Source organism: Euprymna scolopes, chromosome 41 (genome assembly GCF_053919585.1).
Source record: "Euprymna scolopes isolate OS-2025 chromosome 41, ASM5391958v1, whole genome shotgun sequence".
In the NCBI taxonomy this organism is placed as follows: domain Eukaryota; kingdom Metazoa; phylum Mollusca; class Cephalopoda; order Sepiida; family Sepiolidae; genus Euprymna; species Euprymna scolopes.
In genome coordinates this window covers 36,586,831-36,612,444 of record NC_136522.1, presented here as the reverse complement: position 1 = coordinate 36,612,444, position 25,614 = coordinate 36,586,831, and the positions used below count along the sequence as shown (strand labels likewise).

The following is a 25,614-nucleotide window of genomic DNA, read 5'->3' as shown; positions in this document are numbered from 1 at the left end:
CACTTCTTCCAACCGTCGTTTCACTCTCTGCGCTCTTCACCCCTGCTTAAAAAAAAGTACCGTTTATATGCTGCCCATTTCTCCACTTATGCAAATTGACTATCAACCAGAGCCATCTAGTTTTCCATTTCTCCAAACAGCCAATTTGCAAAGGGGGACAACTCAAACCACACGCCCCCTTGATCTACACGATCATCACATGTCAACCCATCATGTAGTCGCTCGACCAACATGGCGGCCGTCTCTCTCGCTGCGATCTCCGCGGAGCCTCTTCGTGAACGTCGCTACTTGACTCGACGTCGCTGTCTTCCTCTGATGACACCACTACCGGCCGCACATCAAGGATGTGTCGAGGGATGCCATCGATTGATACATTGTTCGGGGACTGGACACTTGTCACAATGCCCCTCCCCCAGCGTGTGGTACAGCGAGCATCAGGCGGTTTGATCCACACTTCCTCTTCCACTTGCACAGTCGCTCGCTTCTCGCCTTCCTCCACGGGTACCTGTGCAGTTCGGGGATGCCGCCACTCGTACTTGAAGACTGCCCTCTGCGGCACTGACTCCACTTTTTGCCCTGACTTTGGAGCCATATTATACCAGAAGACAGCTTCTGGCCCCTTTCTTTTATAGCCTTAATGGTCCTGTGATGCCGCTCCACAATTCCGTTTCCACCTCGTCTATATGCAGCCCTGAAATAGCGCCGCACTCCCCACTTATCCAACACATTCTCCATGGCAGCTGAGCGAAAGGCAGTTCCATTGTCCATTAGCACTTCCGTCACTGGACCCCTCTCCAAAAAACACCTCTTCCAAGACCTTTGCAATTTCACCTGCATTTTCCGCCTTGATTTCCCTCCAAATGGCTACTCTTCTTGGTCCACAGTCGACCATTGACAGATACGGCCTCTGTCGATAGTGCGTTACGTCTATCGCCAACCTGCTCCAGTTCTCTGCCACCTGAACCTCAGCAGCTTCGTGTCTACTCGGTGCAGGGTCGATTGATTGACACCGGCTGCATCTCTCAACCACTGTCCTAACGGCCTCCTTTGTGATTCTGGGGTCCACTTTCCTGGCCAAGAACAAGGTTCTATCCACTCCAAAATGGTGCATGTCATGCAAATCCTTCAGAGTGTCTTCATTCAAACAACATATTGCAACTGCCGCCTCATTCGGCGCCTTTAGCCAGGTCTACCGCACCCTCGTCATCACATCTGCTCTGTTCTTCACTGAAGGAACGATAGTGACCCTAAGTTGAAGATCAAATTCCCTAATCAGCTCCCTTAACATCATCAATCGACGCTTTACTAGCATCTCGGCAGTGCCTTTCGTCTTCACCCTCCTTTCTCCTGTAGCTTCGGACTGGATCCAAGAGAACACAGTGGTCCTCACCTCAACATTCTGTAGCCCCCATATCAAGGCTAAGTTGATGCCCTTCATAACTGCATCCAGTTCCGCCACATTTATGTGAGCCACGTCGTCCTTCTTCCGCAACCAAACAGCATCTTCTGCAGTAACATCACCTATCTCCAAGGTGACCCCCGCTGCTGTACATCTTGCATCACACCACACAACACCTTCTGCACTGTTGGGTACATGCCAAACACCTCTCACTGGATACTCACTCTTCACCTCTTCAATAATCTCTCTCATAATGTCCACAGTCTCTTTATCAACTCCATCTTCCCACTTCGCTCCACTAGCTCGCCTTTTGATATAGCTACATGCAGTCCGTAGCCATCCTGCAATAGGGTAATGGCCCACCAGTCTTCCGCATATTGAGAAGAGTTCTCGCCTGCTCAATTTTTCCGACACCTCCGGGATCTCATTTCCCCTCCGGAACACTAACCGTTCTATCCGGTCCTTTCTTTCACCGCTCCTCCCTCCAACGATTCCGGGCGTTTTGCAATTAGCCCAAAGCTGTTGAGGTGTTTTACTACGTCCTCCGCAGTTGTTACCGTCTCATCTACCAAAATATCATCAATGTAGGAACTGGTGGCTCTTCTGACTGCGTCCTCCTTGCTTAGCACTGTTTTGAGGATCGCTGCCATGATTTTTGGTGCAGAATTCAGGCCAAAACACAACCTAGTCAGGCAGTACATTCGGCCCTTGTATCTGACCAGTTGGTATTTCCAGAATTCCTGTGAAATGTGGATCTGTAGGTATGCAGATTTTAAATCCACAATCGTCGCAGCCTTCTGAATCTGCCTCCACTCTCGCATGGTCTCTCCGCACACGTCCATCACATCGCCTCCCGTGTGACACGCAACGTGTACGTTCAGCTCCCTGAAGTCCAGTACTGGCCGAACTTTTTGTTTTATGGGCTGAACCACCACCATTAACGGCAGCACACCTTCCACCTTCTCCGTCCATGGTCTTAAAATCCCCTCTGAGATCCATCGGTCCACCTCCTTCTCAAATTCAATTCTTGTGCCTCCTCGCAACGTATGCTCGTAGCATTCCACTCTGTTGTTCAGTATGGGAGGTTTTCCCTTCCATGCTCACCTGTACTGTCCATTTCTCACCATCAAAGTGTGCAGAGAAATCTTGGTCCTCTATCGTGCACCTTTTGTCTAACCCGGCCGTTCCTGTGACACCTTTTTCGAATTGCACACCTGCAGCCCCTTGATGTCCTCCAAATCTCACGGAGTTCCTATATACCGTAACGCCCCCTAGTCGAGCAATTGCGTCCATCCCTAGCACCACATCGACACCCGTGACAATTTTGTTAATAACAATCGCCTGGATTGTTAGTGACATCCCACGTACCATCAACCGAACGATACTTGTGCCATTGCACTTCACCTCTCTGCCGTTAACTGCCGTAATGCTGCTGGTTCCGTTGTATGTGTCAACCATGTCTTTGGTGACAATTGTTGACGTACAGCCCGTGTCGACAAGAGCTGTTGCACTTCGTCCGTTTAGGGTCACCTCTATTTGTGGTGACATACCCTGAAGCGCCTTCATCGAATAAGTGGGGTAGCCACCGGCGCAGTGACTTCCCCCTGTTCGTTTCCCTGGGGGGCAGAATCTGCTGATGTGGCCGACTTCCCCACAGCGGTAACACGTGACTTCTGGCTTTGGCTCCCTGCACTCCCTCGCCATATGGGGGCCTTGGCATCGGTAGCATCTGCCAGAGAACCTGGGTCTCTGCCACAGTCCTCTCTGCTTTTCGTCCTTCACAATTTCCTGCTGCAGTTTGCTTCGTTGAGCGACAGCTACGATTCCCTGCTCACTCTCTTTTTTCCTGGCCAGCACCCTAGCCTGTGTAATCAATTCTGCCACCTTCATAGTATTTACACCGGGCAGTTGCTGCAGAGCTATAGAAATATGGTCCGGGAAGCCATTGATAAAGGCCATCTTAACCATCTGTCGACGGCCTCCTCAATTGAATCCTGCTAGTCCTATCAACCTCCTGATATTGTTATCGTAAACAGCGACAGGCTCTCCGGTCCGCACTATACGGCTTAGTTTGCCATATGCCACAAACGGTCCTTCAGTAAATGCTTCCTTCAACTTTTCCTCAATGGCGTCAACAGACAGTCGATCCTCTTCCCGCATCTCCAGATATAGGGCCAGAGCATCACCATCAAGATACAGCGGTATCAAGCTGGCTACATCCGCGATGTCCCGCAACTTAGCGACAAGTTTAACCTTGGTCAGCCAGGTTATAACATCTCCCTCTCCAGAGAACGTCTTAAGCATTTCACTGCTGATCCTCTTTGCTTCCATAGTTCCGGCCGAAATAGCTTGTAGTGAAGTAGAAAAAAAAAGAAATTTAAAAAAAAATATATAAGACACAACTGTTCCTTCCAAAAGGTCGAGCTCTTCAACGTCCAAAAATAATTCACCGTCACAAAAAGAATTCACCGTCACTTCTTCCAACCATCGTTTCACTCTCTGCGCTCTTCACCTGCTTAAAAAAAATACCTTTTATATGCTGCCCATTTCTCCACTTATGCAAATTGACTATCAACCAGAGCCATCTAGTTTTCCATTTCTCCAAACAGCCAATTTGCAAAGGGGGACAACTCAAACCACAGAGCCATTACATAAAAATGATTTGATAAACTCAACAGTAGGTTCTCTACTTTGCAATGGAGACTACAATGTATTATCGACTAAGTCACTGCTAAGAGGCATGTGAATCTTCCTTCTGGTGCACCGCGATGAGTCTCCAACTAGGACAGACAAACAATCGATTTGATTGAAAAATAGACGATTTCACCGATTTCGATGCCGATAAAAATATGGGTGTGGAATATTGGTTGATCATAATTCAATCCTGGGCAACGTCGGATGTTTCTTTGTTACTATCAAAAAAAAAAAAAAAAATGAAAAGAATCATTTTGGAATCGAAAAATTAGATTATAATTTTTCCGATTCCGATACCGATTCCGAGACCCCTAAAAGTTCCGATTTTTCCGATTCCGATGAATAGTCCCAACCCTAATTTAGATAGAATATAGAATTTGTTTTGTACCAACTTAGTACGACCATAATATTGCTAACACACATATGCTTAATAAAAAGGACGCTGTCCATCTGAACTCAATCTTTATACAGCTTTTTATTGTATATATAAACAAGTTGTAGACGTCAACTGATTTTTATTCAAATTTAATTACAAAAGAATTCTTTCTCTATCATTATTTCCACTGAAGATCTTCGATTAAACTTCAATCTCTGGTCCCTTCTTGCATGACATTCACAGCAAGAACTTGTCTTATTAACCATCACTACAAAAGAATATTTTTTCTTCCTACTTAGCATCCAAAAGAATTTATGTAAACGGTTTCTTTACAAGAACACGTTGCTATAAGATTGTTTCGCTAAAGAATGGCAATAAACATTTATCATTATGAGCGATCACCAAATTTTATTCCATCCATTTTGAATGATGTATTGACATTCATCATTATTCAATTGCTATCTTTGATCTTTCTAAATAACCAAGGCGAGAACAAGCATCTTTCTAAGTAAAAACAAATCGAGAATGACGTCATTTGAACTGAAAATAATTTTCTTTGAATAAAAATAAACAATTCAACAAGTTCAGATCGTTTAATATAAGCAATATTTTATTTTATTGTTGTCAATATCAGCTAAAAAAATTGCAAAGCTTCATCATCAGCAGACAACATCTTTCTTTTATCGTTTTGATTGAGTCTCCCTCGTTCTTCTTTCTCAATTACATCTTGCAAAATTTTCATCATCCATAAAAACCGCGAAACTGTAGTAAAATACACACACACACACACACACACACACACACACACACACACACACACACACACACACACACACACACACACACACACACACACACATATTTGTCATGTATCCACATTATAACGTTTTAATAATATATATATTATGTATATATATATATATATTATATATTATATATACATAATATATATATTATATATTATATATATAGTATATATACATTATATCCATATATGTATATGTACATATATCAGTATTTATATGCATATGTATGTACATATGCATATATCGGACAATGCCAGGCGGCCTGCTAGTATATATATATATATATATATATATATATATATATATATATATATATATATATATATACTAGCATATATATGTATATATATATATATATATATACATATAACTACTTTATTTATTCACATAAATTTAATATACGAAAGTATAGATTTATGCGTAAACTTTAAGTATTTACTTCAAAAGTGCTCAATACGTAGGTAGAGCTAGTTAGTAATTTATAAATTATATATGGCGAGTGGTTAGTGGTTTTAGGTGGCCGTTCTCCTTTTTTTTTATACATATAAATATACCTATGTGTACACAACTGTGTTCACAAAATAAAACTTACTCTAGGATAGCGATACAAAATAGCTTTAAAACTAACAATAACAATAGAAAACAAACAAATAAATAAATTAAATAAACATGAATATACATAAACGATCACACACATATATGTATATATGTATATATATATGTATATATGTATATATATGTGCATTATTGTGTACACATAGGTATATTTATATGTATAAAAAAAAGGAGAACGGCCACCTAAAACCACTAACCTAGTTCTAAAACAGATCCTTTGTTTGATAAAATGCATGCCCATTGGCTGATAGGACGGGGCGCGGTGGAAACTAGAAAGCTGATTGGCCAACTAGAAATCCTCAACATATATAAAAACAAGAAGCAACGACAGAATTCGCGCATAAGCCTGACGAATCCTATAGTTGGATGAAACGCAGAATATTCAGTGTAGCGTAATCGCCATATATAATTTATAAATTACTATATATATATATATATATATATATATATTATATATATATATATATATATATATATATATATATATATATATATATATATATATATATAGTTTGTTTATTATACAAACATTACTGTTTGCATACATGTTTCAGTACAGTCCTGACCAAAAAAGAATTGATACTGAATTGAGTGTCAAGATGACATTAGCTTTTATAAAATATTTGATAAAAACCAATGTCATCTTGACACCCGTTTCAATATCAATTCTTTTTTGGTCCGATGGAGGGTTGTCCCGGAATTGGCACTCCACTGAAACATGTATGCATATATGTAATCAATAATATTTGTATAATAAACAGACTATATACCAGCTCTGTTTTGCATTGAGCATTCTGGTTTCCTAGATGTAAATGCTATGAAACTCGTATGATTATTAAACACGCGAGTTTCATTGGATTTACATCTAGGAAACCAATCGATGCAACCGGTATATATATATTAGGCACCGCCAAAAATGGCCGCAAAATCAAGTTGTTGTTGTTTTTTAAAACGAAATTACATTTATTAAAATCCATTATTTCTGAGTAACTTTTTTTTTCCCAGAAAGATAAAACCCTGAATTTTATCATATAGAAAACAGAATAATGTAAAACTTTTTCTACTATTTTTAATTCAATTTTAAATGTTAAATTTTCCCAAAAAGTTAACAATTGACATTTTTTGTCTTGCACAAAAAACGTACTTAAATATTTAAAAAAAAAGGGTTTTTGAAATAATTAATTTATTTATTTATTGTCTAACTAAGATTTAGGATGATTTTCTAAGAGAATATGCAAAAATATTATAATATAAGTAAAACCAACACAAAGTCAAGTATCTGCAGAATGTCTTCTTGGTTCCTCCTCTTCTCTTTTCTCTCTCCCAACAATCGAACACAGCATATAATAACAAAACTCTAAAGCACGTCTGACAGCACTGACTTCTGCCAACAGTCTGCCCCTCCTCTTAACAACACAGGCTTTTTATATCGCAAAATCGTTCACCTCTATTTGCATATTCTTCTAACTCACGTGATCACTACTCTATAAATAAGAGTCTTGACCGTTTCTTTTCTTTCTTTTTATTTATTTTCGGTGACCGACCCGCACGTGGTCTATCCAGGTAAGTCACGCATTTCTCCACACTCCCCCCTGATCTCATGATCACAAACAGGACATGCGGGCAATCGTCGTTGGCGGGTACTCCTTCGAAGAATTGGGGGCAGCACTTCCTCATTGCTGTTTTCTTCATTACCACCATCATTACTACCAGTCTGTTCCATTATCCCGTCTCGTGGTTCCATAGGCGGTGTCTCACAATCAGGGCAGGGGGGCAGTATCCGTCTTTGTCGGGTACTTCTCCGAAGAATCGGAGGCGTCATCTCCTCGGTATGCTCCATCATCCCTTCTCGCGGGGTTTCGCAATCACGGGGGGTGGGCAGTATTCGTCTCTGTCGAGTATTTCGATGAGGCATTACTTCCTTGTGTCCATCGCTCTCCCCACTATTGTCATCAGTATGTCCCATCATTCCCTCGTCTGGTTCTGTTGGTGGTGTTTCTATGCTCACCTGAAGGGGCAGTAAGTGATCAGGATCATCTCTGAACGGTGTGTGATCCTCCTCATCGTTCTCAGAATCAGAAGAGGTATAACAAGGGCGGATATCTTTTACGTGACGTGGTATGCCACTAATCAACATGGTCTGAGGACTTATGATTTCGTCTATTTTTCCCCGGAAAAATTTCGTAGTGCACCCAGCATTCGGGGGTTTTATCCAAACAAGGTCTCCCACCTGATATGGTGTATTGACAACACTCACCACTGATGGTATGGCATCAACTCCTTTCACACGCTGTTCATATTGGTAAATCCCATTGGCTGGTGCAGTTGCTAGTGTTGCATTGTCCTTGGGTGTTATATTATACCAGTACACAGCTTCTGGAATAGAGCACTGCGTCCTGGCTGCAATTCTTTTGATGGTGCGATGACACCGTTCTGCTATACCATTACCCTCGGGATAATATGCACACCGATAATGCATTTTAATCCCCCATTCGTGCACGAATTTCTGAAATTCTTGACATCGAAATGTGGCGGCATTATCAGTCAGAATTTCAATCGGGGCACCACGTTCAAAAAAGACGGCTCTCAACTGTTGTATAATGCTGGCTGCATCCTGTCGTGTCAACAGGCGCCATATTGTGAAACGTGTCGGGCCACAATCCGTCATGGTCAAAAAATGTTTGTCCCCATAATGTGTTATGTCCATCCCTACTCGCTGCCAGTTGCCCTCCACCTCGAGCTTCCCTTTTTGCCATTGGGATGGTGCCAGATCAATTCTCTGACACTCTTCACACGAACGTATGGCTGCTTTCACTGATGCTTTTGTAGTTGCAGGGCATACTCTTCGGACAAAATATGCAGTCCTCTGAATTCCAGGATGTCCAATCTGCTGGTGTATCATACGGATCTGGTCAGGTGTTAATCGATCCGTTACAGTCGCGCATGTTTGTTGTTGAAGATCGGATCCCTGCCTCATTGCATCGATCCACCTCTTTGGTACTCGAGTCAAGCTATCAGCCAAATTCTGCATCGACGAGACTAACGTAATGTCTACCTGCAAGCTGTATTCGTCAACTAGACGCTTAATTATTGCTAGTCTCCTTCGTACTAGCATTTCACTTGCAGCTCTAGTCTTAACTCGAGCCTTTCCAGTCAAGGTGTCGGTTAACCAATGGTAAACACACAATGAGTCAGTGTGGAGATGCACAACATTAGTCTGCCATTGCAATGCGAGATTTAACGTGGCATCAAGTTCTGCCAAATTTATATGTTGGGCATCATTTTTTGGACGAAGCCAGCATGCATCTTCCACAACACCTAGTTGCTCCAACACGACACCTGTAGCCAACAAACTTGCGTCAACCCATGCATTTAGTTCGTTTCCAGACACTTGCCACTCACCCCGGGCAGGGTCATTCCTATGCACTCTGGACAACATTTCAGCCATCATTTGTTGGAGAGAATCATCATCCGCAACATCGTCCCATCCTTTTGTTACTGTAGTCACTCGTCTTTTCACCACTCCTGTTGCCGATCGGAGCCATCCACAGACAGGTAGATGTCCTACCAATTTACCACAGATAGAAAACACAGTACGTCTTGTTAATACATTGGGTAACTTTGGAAGTGGGCTCCCTCGTTTCCATCGCAACGTATTGCCCTCCTCCCAGACCTCGAGGCCTAGCACGGGCACTCCATCCTTTAGGCGCTTAGGGTCTTTGCTTATTAACCCAAACGCTTTCAGTTTTATTCGAACTGCATCCGCAGACATTATGTCCTCATTAACATAGATGTCATCTATGTAGGCTGAAGCAGCTTTTGCTGTGGTCTCATCCTGCATCAAAACAGTTTTAATAATGGTTGTCATAATCAAGTGTGCTACGTTTAGGCCAAAACCCAAACGTGTCAAACAATATAGTTTTCCCTTGAGTAGTACTGTCTGAAACGGCCATAATGACTCATGGACACGTATCTGCAGGTAGGCCCTCTTTAGATCCAGAAGTGCTACATTGCTCCCTTTTTGACGCCACTCTCTCAGTTTAGCAGCGCACACATCTGCGTTTCCGGTAAACGCATCAACATGCCGATTCAACTCTCGGTAATCCATTACGAGACGAATTTTTTCTTTGGTAGGTTGTTCAACAGTCATGAGCGGAATTAATCCCTTGGGTGGTCCCAGACGTTCCTGTGGGTATGGTATTAACCAACCGTTGTCAATCCACATCTGAAGTTCTTCTTCATATGCGGCCCTATTCTTGGTAGAAACTGCATACTCTGGAATCGTGTTGCACAGCCGATCTGGTTCCTGGCCCATGGCCCATTTCCACTTTGCAGTCCATACCCTTTCGTTGTCATCAAATGTAGCACAGAAGTCCTTTTCTTCAATCGACATGGCTGCACAGACGTCTTTCCCTTCTCCAAGCCTGATACCTCTAGCTGCTGTGATTGTAACGCCTCCTAGTGCTTGTATTGCATCAATTCCAAGCAACATGTCGTAGCCAAGGGGTTTCTCCTGCATCACCAGAACGTCAACTTTAGCTGTGTCACCCTTCTCAGTACAGATTGTGACTGTCCCTTCACCACAACATACCCGTGATAAGCCATTGATGGTCATAACGCCGACTGGGTTCCTCCGCCACACCGGACAGCAATGGGCACTAACTATAGACCGGGAACACCCCGTGTCTATAAGTGCTGAACACTGCACATCATCAAGTTTAACGCTAATGAGAGGCAATCCTGTGTTTATTGGTTGGCAGGGGGCAAGGGTAGCGATAGTACCTTGCCCCCAACTTCGTTTCCCGAACAGTTGCGAGATATGTGCCCAAACTTATTGCAGCGATAGCATTGCACTGGTCTCTTTGATTGTGGATATACACCTCTCCTATCACTCCGGCACTCTTTAGCAAAATGATTGGCCTCCCCACATTTATAGCACACTGGGGTGGCATGCTTATTACTATCTGGAAGAGAGTCCACATTGCCTCCATGTCGAAAACGAGCTGCTGCTGCAATTGGTTCCTGTTCCTTACAGATGTTTCGAGCTCGGGCCAATAACTCATCAGTTGACAATTCATCGATTCTTGATGATGCCCGCAACAGTTTACTGACCTCCTCGGGTAGGCCTACCAAAAAAGCACAGCTTAATATTTTATCGTTGACCCCACCAAACGGTACAGATAATTTTCGCAGGTCGGCTAGGTACACGTCGACTGTTTCCTTGGGTTGAAGTGTCCGGCTCGTGAACTGTTGCCACGCAACAAATGGATCTGTACCAAACGCTGTATACAGGCTCTGCTTGATTTCATCTCAGTCTGGTTCATCCCCGAGTTGTTGGTAGACTGCATAGGCCCCTCCGGTTAGCCTCAAAGGGATAACTGTGGCTGGTTCTTTAATTTTGCACAGTTTACAGATTTTCTCTGCCTTTTCAATCCATTCGACGACAGCCGGTTTAGTGGTAGATCCGTCGAACTCGGGTATTAAGCGAATGTCGAATCTGTCCATTGTTAGTCACCGCACACCAAGCGCCGAAATAGCTTAAAACCAACACAAAGTCAAGTATCTGCAGAATGTCTTCTTGGTTCCTCCTCTTCTCTTTTCTCTCTCCCAACAATCGAACACAGCATATAATAACAAAACTCTAAAGCACGTCTGACAGCACTGACTTCTGCCAACAGTCTGCCCCTCCTCTTAACAACACAGGCTTTTTATATCGCAAAATCGTTCACCTCTATTTGCATATTCTTCTAACTCACGTGATCATTACTCTATAAATAAGAGTCTTGACCGTTTCTTTTCTTTCTTTTTATTTATTTTCGGTGACCGACCCGCACGTGGTCTATCCAGGTAAGTCACGCATTTCTCCACAATAAGTACCTGAATTTCAAATAATTCCACTTATTCATATAGGTAGCCAGATATTTCGCGTTGACGTAGAGTTCAGATCGACTCTGTTTACGTTTTCGTTTGATAAAAAGCAAACCATGGAAGACCAAACAGGCCAAAAAAAACTTATTTTTCAGTGACGAAAATTTCAATGTATTATTAAGCTGAGGCTGGCCAGTACCAGATGGGTGACCATTTGTATGCGTTTGGTTTTTAATGTGTATGTGTGTGGGGGCCAGGCTCCCCAAAATGGGGGGGGGGGCAATTTAAAGCAGAATAAAAAAAAATTATTTCAGCGCGTTTGGTCCACCGTAGTCGAAAGGCGGCAAACGTTTTCAAACGGGATCGAAAAAAATGATGCTATTTTTAACACAAAGGGCACAATATTTATCGAATTTTTTTTTTTTGGTATCGATTATTCAAAGCATGCCCTGTTTAATAATGGTCATGCATTATTCGGCTCGCTAAAAAAAAATTGTTAATTTATTTATCAAAAATTTTAAAATAGCTTTTTTCGTATAAATATTAAAAAAATTTTTTTTTTGTTTTGCTTAACTTAAATTAATTATTTTACTTAACATATTCACCGAATTTCACACTTCAAAACTCAAAAGCGGGATAATTAAACACAATCGAAGTTCTGATATTCAGACGTCAAAATAAGCTATGCAAACAATTTTTTTTTTTTTGAATCTATAATTCTGTCCCTTACAACAACACAATATGTTGATTTCAGTTTCAGATGATTATTTTAAGCATATTTGTTCCCACTTCAAAACAAGGGGGGGGTTTGTAAGCAAAAAAAAATATATATATAAATATCGTTTATGAAAAATAAGTACACTGTTATAAAGTTCATTCTTCTCCTAATAATCGCTGAAAATTTCGTATTGATCGGATAATTACCTGATTTTTGGTAGATTTTTAAAAAGACGGTCCGTCAAAAAGTACTGACCTGCCCCCCCCCAGTTTTGGCGGTGCCTAGTAATATATATATATATATATATATATATATATATATATATATATATATATATACTAATTTATAATATATATATTATATATATATATTTTATATATATATATATTTTATATATATATATATTATAATTTTATATTTTATAAATTACTAACTAGCTCTACCTACGTATTGAGCACTTTTGAATAAGTACTTAAAGTTTACGCATAAATATATACTTTCGTATATTAATTTTATGTGAGTAAATGTATTAATTATATATATATATATATATATATATATATATATATATATATATATATATATATATCTTCATCGCTTTTCACTTTAAAAACTGCAGGGTAAAAATTGAGTGATTCAAACAAGCGATTCTAATAAAAAACAATTTGACATTTAAAGAAAAGTTATCTTCATCAAGACACGCTGGGGGAAGAAAGGAATAAGTGGCTCGGACGTCAAATGAAATAAAATATGACTTAATGTCTTTTTTTTTTTTCATTGACAGATAAAACAAGATCTCCTTCCCTGAATGACTGAAAAAAATATATAAATGACGGAAGAAAGCTGAGAATTCAGTATGAACTCATTTAATACTATAACTAAAATAATACTATAACTAAATTTAATACTATAACTAAATTTAATACTATAACTAAACTTAACTGAGTTTTTGTTTCTCTAAGACTTTTCCTGTATATTTTCATCTCACAAAATGTTAAGGCATTCTTCATTTATATTTGCAACTAATAATTACTATTTATCTATCACTTTCACTCTCCTCTTTGGTGTATCCCACGTTCTTATTTCATGCTGCAACTTCTGTCACTTTCTCCCTGTTTTTAAAAAGATCTATATGAACATCCCTTCTAATCCCATGAAATACGTGAAGAAAATCGTCAGACGTCAATTTCAGAGCTGGAAATTTAGCAATTTATTTAAAAATAAAAAAAATAAGTGAGCATATTTCTCCAATCCACATGAACATCCAGTCCGTGCGATTAAAACAGTTGTTACACTTAGATCTCATCTTCTTCGATCCGTATGTGCTGTTTGACACCATACATGAAGTGGCATTTTCCTCTTACATTCCACAAAATCATATTACCCATTTTTTTGAAGTATTCACACTCGCCAAACTTTCTGTTTAGGATGTCGCAAACGTTACCCTCTACGGTATAAAGGAAACTATTGTTATCTTTCATATTGGTCAATACGACGTGTGCGCGTCCGCTAATCCTGATGAACATGTTGAAATCAGCCGTGAAGCTCTCCTCCGTCACTTCCAGGGACGCCGTAACACGGTGGCGTTCCCTTACGCGTATAGAACTGTTGGCTGTCCACGTGAGGCTTCTCTCTTGAGTTTGTTCAGTTCCTTTGTTCATGTGAACCTCTTTACCAAAACCAGTCGTTACCTGGAAAATAAAATGATAGCAATAAATGTTTTATGTTGGCAAGTACTCCAGTATTAGTTCAACTATATTTGCTTAGTTGTTGTAAATAGGATGTGTTTTAGGCATGAGTTTAAGATAAGCTTACAAGTTTAATCCTACATATGTACATTCAGAAGAATAAGAAGTAATATGTAGTCAGAAATGATAACAGACGGAATGTTATGTTTATGAAATCTTATTTAAAATAAACTGAAAAAGACATGGCGTTATGTTGTAAACAGGATTCGTTAAATACAAAATAATGAAGATATTATAGAATTGCTACTCTTGAGAAATAAGCTGGTGTTTATGAGAAAGGGGTCCAGGATATTTAGTCGGATATAACGCTCTTGCTAATTTCGAGAGCTTTGATGAATGAAACAAGTGGTTTTTGAAGATGGTGATAACACAACGTGAAATAATTGAAGAATAAGTGTTACGGTTTTATTTTAAACGGGATGACGTATGTATTGTTGTTGTTCATGTTTGTAAGCGTCTTAGTGGTTCATGTTGTGTGCAGATATATCGCGTATATATAAGAGAGAGACAGTTCTGTATATATAACAGTGTACATGTTAATACAGGAGAACCAAGCCTGTAATTCAATGAGAGGAGATTTATGAATATCTTGATAGATAGACCGAGAGTGCGTTTGACATTTACGTTTTGACAGTTGTACATTTTTATAAACACAAAGATTATATTAATACAATTTCACTTTACCTTTGTTTTGGTAGAATGACACGACACAACACAAGACGGCAGTTATAAAAACACATAATGATACGTTTATTTCTTCGACCGGTCGGACATGATTCTGCATTTCAGGGATTCAAAGTTGTTTACATAGTTACCTCTAAAACCTCTCACTTCCCAGAGGGTGCCTTGACTCTTCTAGCTTCTCTCGTCTAACTCCTCTCGCTTCTACCAACTGACTGATCCTGATTCTGACTTATCTAACTAAATTCATAACTCATGACGTCTCAGACACATGGCATGACATGTCTCTGTGTTTAAGCATGCATTGTTATTCACATGTTTCTTACAAAGCCGACCCTTTTCCATTGGCCGTTTTTAAATTCCTTATTTTTATTTTATTTTTTATAACAGAAACAAAATTCATCATTAGATTCTTTTTTCAATAAACAGATATCTAACTATTTTTTGTGAGCTAAACAATGGCAATTCCACATTCCTTATTTTCAATAACATTCTGTATTTATTTTAACTTATGATTGGAATTCTCAATTCCAAATCTAGCTTCGCAAGTTCGAATCCTTGACTATCCTATTTCATATTTACTCACTTACAAGAACAGTAGCCTGTTTTTGTAACATAAGCTTAAAATAATTCTCCCTTTATATATATATATATATATATATATATATATATATATATATATATATATATATATATATATAAAGCTGAATGTGTGTGTGTGTGTCTGGTCACGAATAGACTCCTATATGGTTGACTATTTTAAAAAACTGATTGCATATAATGATAAAATATATATCAAGACACAGGAATGGATATGTTTGATCTGGCAGAACGGTGGTTCATTAAAATTGTGGGGTCTGCGTTTGCGCCTGGTCCACAAAGTATGGAAATAAAAAAAAAATTGAAAAAAAAAAAAACGTTTACAAGTGTTTTTGATATAGATGTACATAAGAATATTTTGATAAGTATGTTTTAACTGAAATAGGGACGGTATAATAAAATTGTGGGGTCTGCGTTCGCGCCTGGCCTTCATAGAATAGAAATAGGCACAAACTTTAATAAAGACTTTTCATATCTATCTGCGTATGTATACTTTGATAATTATATTTCAGTTTGAAGAAATATGGTACAATAAAATTATGGGGTGTTCGTTCGCACCTGACCTCCATAGAATAGAAATATGTCACAAAGTTTAACAAGGTTTTTTAATATAGATCCACAAAATATTGTGATAAGTGTTTCAATGTGAACAGGTATGGTATAATAAATTATGGGGTTTATCTATTTTATTTTTACTTTCATCATATTTTGCTTTGGTTTTGAAACCCCCAAATTCAACCCAAATTTACAACCCTTCCTTTTCATAACCTATCATACTTTCATAAATCAGAGTCCATTTTCTGTAGGCTGCTTTTGAACCCAGTCAACGACGGGTACTTTTGCTAGTATATATATATATATATATATATATATATGATTTTCAGAATGGGAGAGATTGTATAATAAATTCACAGCCAAACAACGCCGCAGCTCACAAGAGCCATGACAGTCAACGAACCGGAAGTCCAAGACTCGAGTTTCGCCCTCATTTGGGCTCATCAGTTAGACAATCCGAACTCAGGATTCGAAACCCGAGCCTCTTGCATGCGAGGCAAGCACTCTACCAACTGAGCAAACGCCACGCACACAAGAATTTATTATATATATATATATATATATATATATATATATACTTTTGCTAGAATATATATATATATATATATATATATATATATATATATATATTCTAGCAAAAGTATATATATATATATATAAAAGTATATATATATATAAAAGTATATATATATATATATATAAAAGTATATATATATATATATATATATATATATATATATATATATTGCTTTAAAAAGTATGAATGGAGTCATTATGGGTGAAGAAAAAAAAAGAGAAACGGGAAATTGTATAGAGACAAATCGACTAAAAAGAATTATAGGTAAAAAAAAAGACATCGAATAAAAAAGGATCCATACGAAATTACGTGTAAAAAAATTAAGGGATCTAGAGGTTAACCTTTCGACCGACACTTTTCAATAGATCTCGTCGGTAAGTTGCATTAAATTAACGAATGAGAATGGAAAAAGGGGAGGAGATGAAGTCAAGAAAATAATATATATATATATATATATATATATATATATATATATATATATATATATATATATATATATATATATATATATATATATAGCTTAATCACTCTTCATTCTTGTTCGTCCTTGTACGATTATGAAGTGTGTCAGTGTTATTGACAATTTTGAACGCCGTATTCAACGCAGAGTTTTACAGGCGAACATGTTTTTGTTTTAGAATTTGTAAACAGTTTAGTTGTGTTCGTTCCTGACGCCGCTCGACAGTCGAGCAAGCTTTAGATACGGCTAGTACTGGTCACAGTTATGTTTTCTTCCAGATGGACATGATGAAGAATTTTAAATTAATTCTATTTTCTATTTCTATTTTTTAATTGTTATGCATTTATTTTGCAAATATTTCTGGGAGGTAATATTTTATATAAGACAATCCCAGCTTAATAAAAACTGCTCAATATACAAGATAGAGCAAGATTAAATTTATAGTTTTTTATATTAAAATTTAATTCTGAAAAAATATAAGTTTTCAAAATAAAAAAAAATTATTCGAACAAAGAATACAATTAAATAAATTCCTTAATCCATGGATTTTCGATGTAGGCTCATCTCCTCAGTGGAAAGTCATCATCAAAATATTTAGGAGAAATATGGAGAGTAGAATGTTCATTGGCCATGCCTAGTCAGCAACTTCTGTAATTTGTTTCCCAGTGCTCGTTTAGACAAGTGATTTTTCTGACAAACGAAGAAGAAAAAGATCTATTTTAGGTCGGCAGTATTTTTGCGTGAGCAGTCGCCCGAGATGTCGGAAAATTTCTGTTTCTATGTCTATCCTTGTAACCATGTCACTAATAAGGATGCTGGAGGTAAACGTTTTACTGGGCTGACGTTATCCGCCTGATAGTAAGGGGCCCAAGGCTTGGACTAACCACTAAGGAGGCCGTCCTATCAGCAGGTGTAAAGTACATTTTATGAATGGATTCTGAACGATACAGTAGATTCTAGTGGAGCTTCTCGATATTAGTAAGTAATTACCATGGCATTAACATGGTCTTTTACCATTTTTTTTTACTATGGCTTTACCGTGGTCTTTTTACCATTTTTTTACGATGGCTTTAGCGTGGTCTTTTACCATTTTTTTTACTATGGCCCTAACATGGTCTTTTACCATTTTTTTTACTGTGGGTTTACCGTGGTCTTTTACCATTTTTTTTACTATGGCATTACCATGGTCTTTTACTATTTTTTTTACCATGGCTTTACTGTGGTCTTTTACCTTTTTTGATACTATGACTTTACCATGGTCTTTTACCATTTTTTTATTATGGAATTACCATGGTCTTTTACCATTTTTTTACTATGGAATTACCATGGTCTTTTACCATTTTTTTACTATGGTTTTACGATGGTCTTTTACCATTTTTTTACGATAGCTTTACCGTGGTCTTTTACCATTTTTTTACTATGTCTCCACCATGGTCTTTTACCATTTTTTTTACTATGGCTTTACCATTTTTTTTTTTACCATTTTTTACGATGGTTCTATCATGTTCTTTTACCTTTTTTGTTACTATGGCTATAGCATGGTCTTTTACCTTTTTTACTATGGCTATAGCATGGTCTTTTACCTTTTTTATTACTGTGGCTTTACCATGATCTTTTACAGTTTTTTACTATGGCTCCACCATGGTCTTTTACCATCTTGTTTACTATGGCTTTACCACGGTCTTTTACCAGTTTTTACTATGGCATTACCATGGCCTTTTACCATATTTTTATTATGGCATTACCATGGTCTTTTACCATATTTTACTATGGAATTACCATGGACTTTTACCATTTTTTTACGATCGCATTACCAAGGTTTTTACCATTTTTTTACTATGGCTCTACCATGGTCTTACGTGGTCTTTTACCATTTTCAGTACTATTGCTTCACGATTGTCTTTTACAATTTTTTTTTACTATGGCTTAACCATGGTCTTTTACCATTTTTTCTATGGATTTACCATGGTCTTTTACCATTTTTTACGATGGCTTTACCGTGGTCTTTTACCATTTTTTTTACTATGGCTCTACCATGGTTTTTTACAATTTTTTTTACTATGGAATTACCATGTTTTTTTTACCATTTTTTACGATGGCTTTACCATGGTCTTTTACCATTTTTTACGATGGCTTTACCACGGACTTTTAGCATTTTTTTACTATGGCTTTACCATGGTAATTAACAAGTTTCTATCTATGGCATTACCATGGTCTTTTACCATTTTTTACTATGGAATTACCATGGTCTTTTACCATTGTTTTACGATGGCATTCCATGGTCTTTTACAATTTTTTTCTATGGCTTTAGCATGGTCTTTTACCATTTTTGTTACTATGGCTTTACCATGGACCATTACAATTTTTTTTTACTATGGCTTTTCCATGGTCTTTTGCCATTTGTTACTATGGAATTATCATGGCCTTTTACCATTTTTATACTATGACTTTACCATTGTCTTTTTCCATTTTTTTACCATGGCTTTACCGTGGTCTTTTACCATTTTTTACTATAGCTTTACAATGGTCTTTTACCATTTTTTACTATGGAATTACCATGGAATTTTACCATTTTTTTCTATGGTTTTACCATGGTCTTTTGGAATTTTTTTTTACTATGGCTTTACCATGGTCTTTTATCATTTTTTACTATGGCATTACCAGTTTTTTACAATGAAATTTCCATGGTCTTTTAGCATTTTTTTACTATGGCTTAACCGTGTTTTTTTACTATTTTTTTCCCATGGCTTAACCGTGGTCTTTTATCATTTTTTTTACTATAGTTTTATCGTTGTCTTTTACATTTTTTTTTACTATCGAATTACCATGGTCTTTTACCATTTTTTTTACTATGGAATTTCCATTATCTTTTACCGTTGTTTTACTACGATTTACGATGGTCATTTACCATTTTTTTTACTATGGCATTACCACGGACTTTTACCATTTTTTACTATAGCTTTACCGTGGTCTATTACCATTTTTTTTACTATGGCGTTACCATTGCCTTTTACTATATTTTTACTATGGCATTACCATTGCCTTTTACTATATTCGTTACTATGGAATTACCATGGACTTTTACCATTTTTTACTATGGATTTACCATGGTCTTTTGGCGTTTTTTACTAGGGCTTTACAATGGTCTTTTATCTTTTTTTACTATGGAATTACCATGGTCTTTTACTATTTTTTTTTACAATGAAATTACCATGGTCTTTTACCATTTTTTTACTATGGCTTAACCGTGGTCTTTTACCAATATTTTACCATTGATTCATCGTGGTCTTTTACCATTTCTGTTACTATAGCTTTACCATTGTCTTTTACCATTTTTTACTATGGAATTATCATGGCCTTTTACCATTTTTTTACGATGACATTACCATTGTGTTTTACCATTTTTTTACTATGGCTTTACCGGGGTCTGTTACGATTTTTGTTACTAGGGCTTTACAATGTCTTTTACCATTTTTTTACTATGGCTTCACCATGGTCTTTTACCATTTGTTACTATGGAATTATCATGGCCTTTTACCATTTTTTTCCTATGGCTTTACCATGGTGTTTTACCTTTTTTTTTGACTATGGCTTTACCATGGTTTGCAAAACATTTTTTTCTCTCACTACCTTTTCTCTGTCACTCTCTGGTCGGCTCTAACTAAATCAGTCGACCTATTCCATACATCCTAAAGTTCTATCATGAAAAGTCCCCAGAAAATATACACAACTAAGCCCAGACCCCCATGTCTCCTTGTTCAACATCGGGGTTTACATTCCAAGCTTCCAGAGGTGTAAATCCAATTACAGGAGACCAAAGCAGACCTAATTATTCTAAGCAAAACTAGCATTGGACCGACTATTTACATAGATGAGTTCGTAATTAAAGGATATTCTGATTTAACATCCAAATATGACCCCCAAAATCGCGATTGGCATGAAATATGTGCCCACATTGAGATGGCTTTCCGTGTGGTAAGGACATCTCCAGAGAAGACCCTAAATTACCCTACATGTGCTTTCAGATTGCACTTGCTCACACCACTGCATAATATTTGTCTCCTATCGCCCCCGGATTTCCTATCTTTAAGACAAAATTGACCACATCCTGTCTGCTCATCCTTTGTCTTACATTCACGTATATGGAGACTTCAATGTTCACAATGTGGAATGGTTAACCCACTCAAACAAAACAGATGATGAGGAGAGGTTCTGTCATGATTTCTCCATTGCTTATGACCTCAGTCAGATTGTTCACAAACCCACCTGTGTACCCGACACTGATGGACAGAACGCAAGTCTTCCAGACCTTTTTCTCACAACTTGTCCTGAGCTATGTTCATCTTCTGTTCTGTCCCCACTGGGTTCTTCCAACCACTCGGTTGTATCAGTTAAGATGAAAACAAAATGTAATAAGTCCTCTGACATACCTCTCGACCATACAGTATATCAATAGTCTATGGCTTACTGGGATACCTTTCGTACATTTATATCAAATCCACCTCTGCATTCCATGTTTAAAAAGAATGTGTCCTTTATAGTATCAGACTTGACGGAATGGTTAATTGTAGGTATAAACCGTTTCATACCCTCCAAAAAATTCTAGCCAAAAACCTAATAGCCATCTGTGGTTCTTTCCAGTATGTGCTGCTGCCATTGCACACAGACATCACTATTTCCATTGCTTCCAACGTAGTAGATGTACTGAGATTAAGCCGCCTTAAGGACTGCCAGCAATCACTGTAAAAGAGTAATAAAGAACGCAAGAAAGTTGTATGCTCAATTCGTCAAGGCCAAAGTAGCTGATTCCAGAAAAGCAACTGGTCCTGACGGCATTCCTATTATAGTACTCAAAAAGCTTCAACCAAAACTTACAAAGCTACTTGTTGCTTCACAACACCCTGGAAAACTTCATCAGTATGTACCGTATTTAAAAATTCAGGTGATCGGTCGTCTCCCTCTCAATACAGACCAATCAGTCTCCTGTACATCATGAGTAAGTTTCTGAATCTGTGTTAAATAGAGAATTAGTCAACCACCTGAGCAAAAATAGCCCCCTAAGTGACATGCAGTATAGATTCCTTTCTGCTAGATCTACAGCAGATGTGCTAACAATTAAATCTCATAGGATTAGCAAATCTCTCGACAGAGGTTTTCTTTTTTATGGCGATTGCCCTTGACATATCAAAAGCTTTTGATATGTCAAGGGCATAAAGGTCTACTCCACAAAATCCCCAGCTATGGTATAGCTGGAAATGTCTTCTCAATCATTAAATAATTTCTCTCTCATAGGTTAATAAGAGTAGTGGTTGAAATATCAGAAGCTCACAGTATTAATGCTGGAGTCCCTCAGAGATCCATCCTGGGCCCAACTCTCTTCCTAATCTACATCAATAAGTTCCCAAATCACATTCCAAGATCATTCATAGACATTTATGCTGACGACACTACCATCTATGGCAACACTTAAAAGGCCGTAAACGACTGTACGCTTTCATTAATTCTCCTCTGATCTTGACATGTGGTGCAATGGAAAAAGAGGTGGCTGGTTACTTTTGATGCATCTAAAAACAAGCTTCTATCTTTACATCATCAACGCTCTGACCCCCGTCTGGCATCAATTAAAATGAATGGCTCTCGTGTTGGAGAGGCTCCATGTTTTCACAAGCTTCTAGGTCTGACCTTTTCTCCTGATCTGAGATGGAATACGTACATCAAATCTGTTACTAAGGCTGCTGTAAACATGGTGGAATCGTTCTACCGCTCCACTAAATGTCTCACTTCTGATGCCAGTCTCTACCTATATAAGAGCCGAGTACGTCCAAGAATGGAGTACTTTTGCCACATCTAGAAGCTGCTTATCCTGCTTTGACAGAGTTTAAAATAGACTTCGAAACCTAGTGGGGGATGCAACATCTTTCCCACAGAAGAGACGTTGCCAGCCTGTCTCTGCTTTATCGTTATTTTCATGGCAAGTGCTCGTCTGAGCTCCAATCTATGGTCCCACATGGCCTGACTTTCACAAAAAACACTCGTCTAACTGAAACCACTATCAATAATTTCCCCTATTCTTTATCTGTGCCTAAACCTAAACGTAGATTCCATGAACAAAGCTTCTTTCTTAGAACTGCACGCCTTTCTTAGAAATGCCTGTGGAACTTTGTTCCGTTTTTCTGCTTTTCAATTGTTTACAATATAGTTGTCTTCAAGTCCAACATGCACAAAGTTCTTGATGAGCCGTTTCCTTAAGTAATCCAATTTACCAAATTGCCACTACTAACGATTACCACAACGTTTTCCCATTGACGTAATTAACTCTTATCCTTGAGTGGCCTCTGGGCCTTGATATGCGGTGACTCTTTTGTAAAAAAAAAACAAAAATAAATTTGGTTTGATATAATTTTGCTATTCAGCACACACATAGAAAATATACTAAAGATTAAATTTTTTTAAGGACATAAAGAAAATAAGAGTTGAAACAACAAATGATATGAACAGAGTTCTTAGATTCCAAATTGGTTGAAGAACTCCACATTGAATGTAAATTCCAATTCTTTTCGATATAACATCTAATTGGTAATGATCTAATTGGTAATGATCTAATTGGTAATGATCTAATTGGTAATGATCTAATTGGTAATGCTCCTTTGGGAATTGAGAATTGTTTGGTGGTGCAGAGAACCGTAAAAAATATCCTTAGAAATATGCTCTCTTTTATATAGTACACTGCGATCGTTTATAATGAATATTCCAATTAGCGAAATATTCTTGATAAATCCAAATAGTAGGAATATAAAAAGGCATATTTTCTGCGTCTCTAATTAAATAGGGAGAAAAAATGAGTAGAAAAATTAAATTCTTATTAATATCATTAATGGTTTAAATAAGAGAGAGGAGAGGCAGAAAGAGAAAAGAAAGAAAAAGAAAAATAGAAAGCCACAACGGGAGTTATTTGTAGTCGGACGAGTAAGAGTAGTATAGAATTTAAATTGAGTATGACAGGCAACTTGAAACTAAAAAATATCGGTCGTTCTATGGGACGGGGATTATAGAAAGCGTAAGTGGAAGGGGTAGGGATTGTCTATAAAGATAGATATGACGAAATCAGATTTCAAAATTAAATTATTCAAAATTATCAGCTGGACTAAAGCGAACAAAATAAAAAAAAACTTTAAATTTAATATATCAAAATACAAAACCGTTTATAGGAGTAAACATATATATATATATATATATATATATATATATATATATATATATATATATATATATATATGCTGGACGTCTGTGTTTGCAATGCGACCATTGTATAGATTCTTCTTCAGGAACTTCATAAACCTCCTCTTCCTCCGCTGGCAATGAAACTCTCGGTATGTCTAAGATGTGATGTGGCATTCCATTAACTGTCACTTTGTTTTTGTAGAGTACTTCAGTTACAGTACTTCTTTCCTAGTTGGTTGTGCAACGAAAATTGTGTGCTTTCACCCACATCTCTTCACTAACCGTGATTTTCACGTGTACCTGTTCCACTCTCTCTGTTACAGTCAATGGGTGTCGCCATTTGTAAGTAAAAATAGATCCGTGTAGCGCTGACTTTTCATCTTGGCCAATTTTCGGTGCCATAGTATACCAAAATACAGCTTCTTGGGGCGAAATTTGGCTTCTCAATGCCACAGCTTTTATAGTGCGATGATGCCTCTCGATAATTCTGTTACCACTTGGGCGGTGTACAGCTCTAAAATATAGCCTAACGTTTCACTTTGCATATAAGTTTCTAAAAGATTCCGAGTGGAGACATTTTCTACCAACACCTCTTCTACTGGCCCACTTTCCATAAACACCTCCTCAACAATATTCTTTACCTTTTTGCCATTTCATTTCTGATTTTCCACCATGTCACTAGTGACTGAAGCCCCACAGTCGATCACAGTTAAATACGGTTCCTGTTGATACTGCATGATATCAATAACGAGTACTGCCAATTTTCTTTAACATGAAATTACCCATTTTTCATGTCTAGCCAGCGCAGGGTCAATTGATTGACATTCCCTACATTGTTCCACCACCTCTTAGACATCTTGCATTGTGATCTGTGGATCCACTTCTCTTGCTAGGTATAAAGTCCATTCCTTTCCAAAATGATGCATCTTATGGTTTTTTAGATGCTCTACTGCATAACACATCGGAGCCATGTCTTTCCCTTTCCTTAGCCGGGCTTTCTTCACTTGGATCAAGTCTCCAAGTCAACACTTAATAAGCATTTCCGCTGCTCCTTTTGTCCTGATACACTTACCACTAGACACCTCCGATTTGATCCATGATGCCACCGTTGCAGAGTCTGTCCTAACATCCACTTTCTGTAGCCTCCATTTTAAAGCGAGATTGATGGCTTTCATTATAGCATCGAGTTCTGCAACATTGATATGGGCGCAATCATCCATTTTTTGTAGCAAAGCAGCATCTTCAACAGTCATTCCATATTACCTATTTTCAATCATACCCATAATCCCAGGCAGC

At 37.8% G+C, this 25,614-nt stretch overlaps 1 protein-coding gene across 4 annotated transcripts in view; it reads right to left on the bottom strand.

Moving 5' to 3' along the window:
• Positions 1 to 13,658: 13,658 nt before the first annotated feature.
• Positions 13,659 to 25,614, bottom strand: part of LOC145266474 (uncharacterized) — a 143,859-nt gene continuing 131,903 nt past the window's right edge. For all 4 annotated transcript variants that reach the window (XM_080122164.1, XM_080122163.1, XM_080122162.1 and 1 more), the window contains exon 3: positions 13,659 to 14,167. In XM_080122164.1, the coding sequence (XP_079978290.1) occupies positions 13,772 to 14,167 (396 nt within the window). In that variant the 3' untranslated portion in view covers positions 13,659 to 13,771. The remainder of the gene's footprint in view (positions 14,168 to 25,614) is intronic.